General features: G+C 37.0%; 1 protein-coding gene across 1 annotated transcript; it reads left to right on the forward strand.

Moving 5' to 3' along the window:
* Window positions 1-9,354: 9,354 nt before the first annotated feature.
* On the forward strand, window positions 9,355-9,894 carry LOC112498906 (putative glycine-rich cell wall structural protein 1). Its single transcript, XM_025100770.1, has one exon. The coding sequence runs from the start codon at window positions 9,355-9,357 to the stop codon at window positions 9,892-9,894; it is 540 nt and encodes a 179-aa protein (XP_024956538.1).
* The last annotated feature ends 351 nt before the right edge of the window (window positions 9,895-10,245 follow it).

Below are 10,245 nucleotides of genomic sequence, written 5' to 3' on the forward strand. Positions count from 1 at the left end.
GGATCATAAGCTGGAACGTCCGGGGTTTGGGGAATACCCGGACGTTCCTCGCAATAAAAGACATTCTCCAATGTCATAGGCCACAAATCATTTTTCTGTGTGAAACAAAAATGAAGTCGGGGCATATGACAAACATGAGTAAAGGTTTAGGCTATGACAGTTGCTTCAATGTAGGGAGAAATGGCCTAGGGGGTGGTTTGGCTCTGTTATGGAATAATGAAGTGGATGTCAATATTATTTCCTACAGCAATCATCATATAGACGCAGTGATCCATGGGGTGGACGGAAAAATTTGGAGATGCTCAGGAATCTATGGCCACCCGGAAACTATACAGAAAAGACACACTTGGACTTTATTGCGGAGGCTTGCAGGTATGTTTACTTGGCCATGGTTATGTTTTGGTGACTTCAACGAAATCTTGCATCCAAATGAAAAGTTAGGGGGGAAAGATAGGAATTTGGATATGGTGGCTGCATTTAGGGAGACTGTTAATGATTGCAAATTGATAGACTTAGGGTGTAGGGGCTATCCTTTTACCTGGTCGAATAGAAGATTCGGCCCGCAGTTGATAGAGGAAAGACTCGATAGATTTCTCGGGAGTAAAGACTGGGAACAAAGCCCCTATAATCTGATTGTTTCCAACCTTGATACTTGGTGCTCAGACCACAGCCCTGTCATGCTAGAAATGCAAGAAAGGAATAAGTTTGCCTGGTACAAAAAAAATTCCAGCCCAAGAGTCTTTTATGAGGACATGTGGAGCCATTATGAAGTTTGCAAGAACATAGTGAAAGAAGAATGGTTGAAGGGTGGCAGCTGGAGTCAAGGGGATCCGGTTACAATCTTTAAAAAAACATCCAACAACTGTCTGGCCCAGCTGCGGATATGGAGTCGGAATGAGTTCGATGGGCAAAAAGAAAAGTTGAAGCAACTGAAGAAAAAACTTTCAGAAATGAAGCACAATTTCACGCAGAGGGAAGAAGTGAGTGAGATCAAAAGCACGGAGGAGCAAATTGAAAAAATGCTGCTGGATGAGGAAGTGTACTGGAAGCAAAGATCCCGAGCAGACTGGCTGAAGGAAGGAGACAAGAACACGAAGTATTTCCACTCAAAAGCTTCATCTAGGAAAAGGAAGAACCGAATATGGGGGGTCATGGACCAGCATGATGTATGGGTTGATGATAGAGAGGGGGTCGAAAAACAGTTCTGTGAGTACTTTGCAAGTTTATTTACAACGTCCAGCCCATCAGAAAAGCAAATAGAGGCTGCTCTAGCAGGATTAAAGCCAAGGGTCACCTTAGAAATGAACAACCAATTGGATTCGCCTTTCACGGAGGAGGAAGTCTCCACAGCTCTTTCCCAAATGTGTCCAACCAAAGCTCCCGGACCTGATGGACTGCCAGCAGCCTTCTTCCAAAAGCACTGGGACTCGGTCAAGCTTGGGGTTATCTCCACTTGCCTCCACATTTTGAACGGTAGAGGTACAATTACTCCCCTTAATCACACTCATCTTGTATTGATCCCGAAAATTCTTAAACCCCAGAGAGTGACAGATTTTAGGCCAATAAGCTTATGTAATGTGATCTATAGGATTGTCACCAAAACAATTGCAAATAGGCTGAAACAACTTCTTCACGAGGTTATATCCCCAACTCAAGGGGCTTTTATTCCGAATCGTCTAATTACTGATAACATCATAGTCGGTTATGAATGCCTACACAAAATCCGCCATAGTAAGGGGAAAAAACATGGGCTGGTGGCCCTTAAGTTAGATGTTAGCAAGGCCTACGATAGAGTGGAGTGGAACTTTTTGAAACAAACAATGTTAAAGCTAGGTTTTTCAATCAAATGGGTGGAGTTAATTATGCATTGTATCACAACAACATCTTTCTCTGTTGTTATCAATGGAATGGCTACAGGATTAATCCACCCACAAAGAGGGCTTCGACAGGGCTGTCCCCTCTCCCCTTACCTTTTTTTAATGTGTGCAGAGGCTTTCTCCAACCTCCTGGTACAGGCAGAACAGCAAAGGCACATTCATGGAATTCATTTCGGCAAAGATGCAAAAGTCTCCCATTTATTATTTGCCGATGACAGCTTAATCTTCACCCGAGCAGCAGTAGAAGATTGTAAACACTTGAAGGCTTTATTTGAATGCTATGGGAAAGCTTCCGGGCAAATCTTCAACTTCGAGAAATCTTCGATGTTCTTCAGTAAAGGCACAAGGAATGATCAAATTACAGCCATAAGCGAGATTTTCCAGCTAAAGGTGGTCTCTCGGCACGAAAAATACTTGGGACTGCCCTCAATGATAGGAAGGAAGACAAAGAGTTTCTTTAACGAAGTTAAGTTAAGGGTGCTGAATAAAATCTCAAGCTGGCAACATAAGTTCTTTACAAGTGGAGGAAAAGAGGTGTTGATTAAAGCTGTTGCACAGGCTATTCCAACTTATGCCATGAGTGTTTTTAAAATTCCTCTAGGGCTGTGTGAGGATATCCAAAAAGCAATGGCAAGGTTTTGGTGGGGAACAAAACAGGACAGAAAAGGTATCCACTGGGCGCGGTGGGAAAGAATTAGTCACTCGAAAGCTAGAGGCGGAATGGGTTTCAGAGATCTCTCAAGCTTCAACCAAGCACTTGTAGCAAAGCAAGGGTGGAGAATTATGCAATTTCCAAGCTCGCTGGTGGCAAGAGTCTTAAAGGCTAGATATTTTAAGCATACGGGTTTTATGAATGCTGGCCTGGGATCAAAACCGTCGTTTGTTTGGAGAAGCATAGTTTGGGGAAGACAGGTGCTTCACAAAGGAGCGAGATGGCGAATTGGGAATGGACAGAATGTGCTGGTTTATGGAAACAATTGGATCCCCAGACCTACAACCTTTAAGCCAATATCAGCTCCTTCGATGGGGACTGACACCACAGTAGCGGAGTTAATAGACGAGAAGCAACAATGGAGGGAAGATTTGATCCTTCAGCATTTTAGGCCAGAAGATGCAGAAGCCATAATGCAGATTCCACTTCCAAAAAGACCAAAAGAGGATCAGTTGATATGGCACTACGATAAGAAAGGGTATTACTCGGTCAAGAGTGGATACCAAGTTGCTATGAGAATAAAGTTCCCTGAGGACCCAAGCTGCTCAAATCATGATCAAAACCTATGGCGTTTTATCTGGAAGCTTGCAATTCCAGAAAAAGTGAAAATTTTTTTATGGAGAGCAGCTCACGATTTATTGCCCACAGCAGAAAACTTATGGAAAAAAAAGGTTTTGCAGGAACCAATGTGCCAAAGTTGTCACTGTCATGTAGAAACGGTGTCCCATGCCTTGGTAGAGTGCAATAGGGCAAGGAAGATCTGGAGGTACTCTAATCTGGCAGAGGAATTGCGTGGAGTTTACAGGTGTGACATTGTTTGGATGCTGCAATTTTGGCCACGACAGCATGCTAAAGTTGAGGGAGCTGAAGTAGCAGCTTTACTATGGGCTATCTGGAAGGCACGAAACAAATGGCTTTTTGAAGGGAAAAAAGAAAACCCTCTCAGAGTAGTAGCAAATGCAGAGGCGATAGTGGAGTCTTTTAAAAAGATTAGACAACCGGAGATGGTTTATAAGACAAAGGGGAATGCTGAGAGGCAAAAGCAATGGAGTCCTCCTCCAAATGGATGGCAAAAAGTTAATGTTGATGCGGCTGTGGATGTTGAGAATCAAATGGCAGGGTTGGGGGTTGTGGTGAGAGACTCAGATGGAAACTGCAGAGCAGCTGCAATTAAAAGTCTGAGGCTTCCTGGTAGTGTGGCAATGGCGGAGGCAACAGCTATGGAATGGGGCCTAAAAGTGGCTGAAAAAGCTCATATTACTTTTGGAATTTTTGAATCAGATTCATTAGAAGTTATTGACTTAATCAACAAGAAGTCCAGTAGCTTAACTGAAATTGGATGGTTGATCTCTGACATTCAGGAAAATCTGCAGAATTTCCAGAATTTCAAAGCTCAACATTCCCCTAGAGATTGTAACTATGCAGCTCATTCATTAGCAAAGTTAGCTTTGCAAAAGAAGGAAACTGTAATTTGGTTGGATGAAATTCCACCGGAGATTATGTACTTGTTCTTAAGCTAATCAATCGAAAGGCATACTTTCTTTTCAAAAAAAAAAAACAAACAAACAAACAAGTCAACTAATGCGTAACTAATCAATGCCTAACCACCTGTCGTGGATTTATTCCATATGACCCTTTGATAATATCTATACATACGGGATTCCATCTCTCATGGGTTAATTTTTTTTAAAAAATAATATATGGATAAGATTTAATTAATTTATTTATTAATCATCCGTCACCACTTAAATTTTTGTTTAGTACAATAGTAGATCATGAGAAAATGATAATCCACACATCTTAAGTCTTGTACTGAAAGAACATCAGATCCCACGCATTCGCTCATAGATGCATTGGCTAAAAGATCCTTAACGTATTAAGTCTAAGGCAAATGCATTTCATCATTTGTATAGCAAACATCTACACATAGCAAATAGGCAAGCAACCTTGATAAACTTCAGCCTAAATTACAGCAAGCAAATCGCGTGCAGCAATTGCAGAATCAAGAGCGATGGTCACAGGGATCAAATAAATTACAGCAAGCAAATCAGTAATTGCGGAACCAAGAGCAACGGTCGCAAGGAACAAATGGATACAATCACACTAGGGAAAGCTTTTGAAAATATAATTGCCAACCTTCCATAAAGCTTTCATAGTCACGTGTTTTACCCAATCTTTGTAAAACACATACCAAAAAATATTGAAAATATAGTATTAAAAGACATAATCATAGGGATTCTTTTATAATTCATATCAACCAAGACTTGGTATCATGTTTGTATTAATAATTTTATCAATCTGGGAACTACAATTCATTTTTTTTTCTTTTAAACCCTAGATCTTCTAAGGCAAATATTGAGCTTGGCTTGTTAATTATTGAATGCTAAGAAGAGCTGAACCAGGATCAGTGATCACGATATCATCCGCATAGGTTAAAACAAGGATGACACTGTCAGTATCATGCTTAATTAATTAAGAAATGTCTACATTTGAATTAATGAAGTTCCATTCTGTTAAACAATCAGCTTGTCACACCGAGCTTAATTAGGTTCTTGTTTAAGCCCATAAACAATTTTATTGAGCTTGTTTTATAGACACAAATTGTCTGTGCAACAGGAAAGTAAACAAAATAGGAAAAAATGATAAATGAATTAATTTGAGGAAACTTATTGTTTCATCAAAAATATGTTTTTTAATTTTTAAAAGGATCCAATACTTCCCAATACAACCTACAATTGCCAATTAATATTCCAACTTACAAATAATAGAGTAATAATACAGCCACAAACTCTTGTACAAATTTATTTTGTACAAACTGACGTGATATTAATTCATTGGTTGAATAAAAATATAAAATAATAAAAACAAATCATGTGAGCCAAGTGATATTGAATTCAATCAATCTTATCATGTCACATCAGTTTATACAAAATAAATTTATACAAGAGTTTGTGGCTATATCATTACTCCAAAATAATATTCCAACCTACAAATAATAATATTCTAACCTACAATTATTGACACTAATACTGATTTAAATACTAACTTTCCAGTTTGTCTGATACAATTATCGTATCAGCTTGTATTTATATATAAACAGGGTTTTTAGAATCTTTAAACTAAGAACTAAAAATGCATTATTTAACTTTCAAGTTTCCTTTGCGTCAGTGCATCCAACTGAGAATAATATCTCAAAGTTTTTCTCTCCCCATCTTAATGATTCGTGTGTTAAATGGTCCACAAACCCTAGAGTAAAAAGGTGGATGCATTCTTTCATGTGGATTGCTGAATTAAAAAGAAATTGTAAGTGATATATAGCTGATAAACACTAAGGTCAAATCAAACATTCATATATACCTTAAACAATATTTCGTGGAGTAAAAATTATCCACAATACAGATATACTTTATTTTAGTCTTTAGGGCATCGATTGATCTATCCATTATCTCAACTAAAAGGCCATGATACAATATATAACAAATGTGAAATTAATTAATATATCTAACCAATAGAATTTTATTAAGATGGGCAAAAAGAATTTAGTTGGTAACAAAACAATCAACTAATTGATTTAAAGGATCTATTTCACATGTGCACGTAGTGCGGTCCACTAGTCCTTGGTCTTCCATAAATGGCATCCACAGCAACTTTTTTTTTTGGTCTTATCCACGAGGTATCCTGGGGAGGGCCCCAACTGTGGGAGGCACCTTTAAGCTCGTACCACAACCCAGACTAGAAGTCCCCGCTCGAACCGGGAGGCACAGATTCTCCCAACAAAAGCGACTTTAAGCACGTGTAAAAATCAAATTAGTCAAATAAAATATAATGCAATTAATATCTAGATAAGAAACAACATACTTTTTTATTTATAAATATTATATCTTTTAGAAAACAAGAAATGGGTAAAATTTAAATCAATTTTTAACCTTTTACCTGTCTGAAATTTAAATTTAGGTATTTAACTAAAAAAAATTACTTGAAAACTCTTTATTCAATTTCTAGGGAAAAAAATGACATGATTAGACCAAATAAAGATGGGTTCCGTGTGGTTTTCCCCTTATACTTTCTTCATGATTACCGAATATCTTCTTTTAATATATTCTTGACGAGTTTATCGATCAAACTCAATTACATGGGTGGAGAGAAGATGATGAAGGATGGTTGTGCAGGATGACTAAGATAATTTTTCAAAGTGATAATTTAAGTTATATGTGTTCGTTTAGGACATATAATATAATGTTTCAAAACGTGTAATGAGATGTATTTAACTCAATATCACTACGACATATTAATCCGATGCTTCAATTTAAAATTTTGTTTCTTTCATGGTCACTTTACAAGTTTTAATTATTTTTTTTATTATTCCTATTGATTTTAGAATTTTTACATTTGTTTGGACATCAGATTTGAGTGTCATTTGTTTGTTTTCCTATTTTAGTTAGTAGAATTTTATTATGTAATAATAATTTAGGTTTGCTTATTTTGATAAATTTGCGTTATTTAAGGTTAGTACAAAATGGCCTTAAAACCCTAATTTTATTAGTAAACACTAATTTGATTCAATAATATTTTAGTTATTAAAAAAAATCCTATTTTTATCAATCTTTACGTTTTCGCATTGGAAGATTATGTTACCATCATGCTGCTTAAAAATATAAAGATAAATTGATTACCTATCTAGTTCAAAAACTTGTCCAAAATAATATATGATCATTCATTGATCTCAACCACATTGCTTTAGACAGGTTTAGGGCCAATTTGGAATTCCTGATGAAATTTGCTACTTCCGTTGTGTAGATGAAATAGGCTGCTAATTGAAAAAATAACTTAGTGTTTGATAAATTGTATTGTTACAGTTTATATGAGTTAGAAAAACAGAGTATATACGTTTAGAAAAACAGTGTTTGATAAATTGTATTGTTACAGTTTATATGAGTTAGAAAAACAGAGTATATACGTTTAGAAAATATTATTACAAAACTTCTATTTTGTTATATAATAATAAAAATAGACATTCATTTAAATTGTGTTTTATTTATATGTTAGAGTTTATGTAAAAATAATGCATAATTGTCTTTTGTTAAAATTAAGGTTATATTAGGAGCTTTAAAAAGGTGTAGTGGATTATTTAATAAGTTACTAATTAAAAACAACCCCCTACTTACTTTTCAAAACTGTTGTCAAAATGAAGAAGCTTATGAAGTAAGTTACTTTAAAAAAATTATTAAACACCATTTTTGTCGAAACTTATGAAATAAGCGGCTTATTGTATTTCAACCTTAATTCAAACAGGGCCTTAGTTTCTTAATTTCATCATAATCATTCTATTATTAAGTCAATGTTGAGCATGTTTTCATCATAAATCAAATTGGAGGATAACATACGAAACAATTAATACACTTTTAATTAGTATCGATAATCATGATCGGTATATTTGATCGTTATCAACAATGAAATTAATTAAGAACGAAATTACTTTATTTAGACAAGGAAAGTGCTTACAAGCTGGTGGTTCAATTTCACAACAAAGTCAGCAATTGAGGACAAAATGAGAAGCCTATCATGTTCTTGAACAAGAATATGTCCATAATGACGATACCGCGCCATGATTGAAAGCATGCTATGCAATATATGCAAAATGTCAAAGGCAAAGTTAGAGACAGAATGTAGCTAGACATCGGCATGCCAGTTGTCAACCTAAGCTTACATTTGAAGTAAAGGTATCAATATCCCACTAAAATTCTTCAGGATTTTGACAGAGAAATTTGGTAGGTGTGTTAGCTAGTGGAAGTCTTCGTGGCCCTGGGATTTTTAGGGTTTCCACAAACAAATTAACTGAAATAATGTACAACTTCACTTAAACATGCTAATAAATTGTGATCGTGCTATAAGAAAGATGATGATAACACTTGCACATTAAACATTATTCAATTCCTCTAGTGTGTGTTTGTATTTAACTTGAACTCGATCTCTCTCTCTCTCTCTCTCTCACACACACACACACATATTCATATCCATTTACATTTAATTAATTAATTAATTATTCTAATAATTGACAATGTAATGATCACTAAACATGAATCCTATTTGACGTAATAGCAAACTGTGAAAAGGATGGGAGAAAAGAGATGCTTCTTATTCTTAAGAAGACAAATGTGACATATGATCACCACAAGAATGATATTGGCATGCACTGAAAGTAGAGTTCAAGTATGAACAGAGATGACAAAGTGGGGAAGCTAACTAGCTAAGCTAATTATTATGCATGCATCGCATTGGTCCCCTTTCCAAAGCTTTACAATTAACTATAACATATAATATATAAATTATATGATTAATTACACTTCAAGTCAAAAGTGGAGAAATTTTTACTTTATTCTTTATTGCAGCGATCTGAAGATGAAGACAAGCGAAGAAGACAATAGTCAGTCCACCACCACCATCTCCACCAACACCACTAACTCTGATTAACCCAACCGACACCTTCTCTATTCATAATCTTTAAAAATAATTTAACTCGTCCTTCAAAGAAGCGCTTAGAACTTCAGTAAATTTTGGATAAAGAGGTAACCCTCTTCCAGTCCTATATAAAGGGACCCTTCCTTGCCATATTTCACTCACCAAGGAACAAGAAACTAATTGAGTACTTGTTCAATTTTTTTTATGTACGGATCCGTGTTCGTTATCAAACAGTGAGTGTGAGCTTGTGCATTGTCATTCTTGTAAAATCCTGCTTTTGGTTTTTTTGAGAGTGTGGTGGAAAATATGGCAAGATTTAGGGTTATTGTTGGTGCTACATTCTTGATTATGCTCCTTGTGGACATCTCCTTTGCTGCTAGACAATCAAAGGCTTTGGATAGAGGAGGTGCTTCTGGGTCGGGTTCTGGTTACGGGTCAGGGAGTGGGGCGGGGCATGGCAATACACAAGGATATGGTAGAGGAGGTGGTGGAGGAGGAGGGGGCGGAGGAGGCGGAGGTGGTGGTAGTTCTGGGTATGGGTCGGGTAGCGGGTACGGGTCTGGGTATGGAAGTGGAGGAGGAAACGGTGGAGGTGGCGGAGGCGGTAGAGGAGGTGGTGGTGGTGGAGGCTCCGGAATAGGTGGTGGGTCCGGGTATGGAAGCGGGTCCGGGTATGGAAGTGGGTACGGAAGTGGTGGAGGTAGAGGAGGAGGCGGTGGCGGAGGAGGAGGAGGCGGTGGCGGTGGCGGTGGAGGAAACGGTTCAGACTATGGTAGCGGATCCGGATACGGATCGGGCTACGGCTCCGGATACGGTGGTGGAGAAGGAGATGATGAATTGCCATGAACGGGATGAACATGAAGATTTCTGTTTCACTAGATAGCAATTGCATAATTCTTCAATCCCAACTACTGCCTGCTGGCATTCGTAACATTCTCAAATAAAATTGTAGCGGATTCATCTCGTGCATATTGCTTATGCATGCATGCATGCACGGAGGGAACGTTGCACTTCTTTCTGCATGCTTACTCTATCTACTATATATGTCGGTGTCATTGTTATTTATTTATTTTTTTCTTTTTGAATATATATTTGTCATTGTTATCATCAAATGTTATGGCTAAAATATTATACAAATAAAAATTTAATTACTTGGCGATTTGTTTAATACACGTGGTAATTAGCAACTTTTTACAT

This window comes from Citrus sinensis, chromosome 4 (genome assembly GCF_022201045.2).
Source record: "Citrus sinensis cultivar Valencia sweet orange chromosome 4, DVS_A1.0, whole genome shotgun sequence".
NCBI lineage: Eukaryota > Viridiplantae > Streptophyta > Magnoliopsida > Sapindales > Rutaceae > Citrus > Citrus sinensis.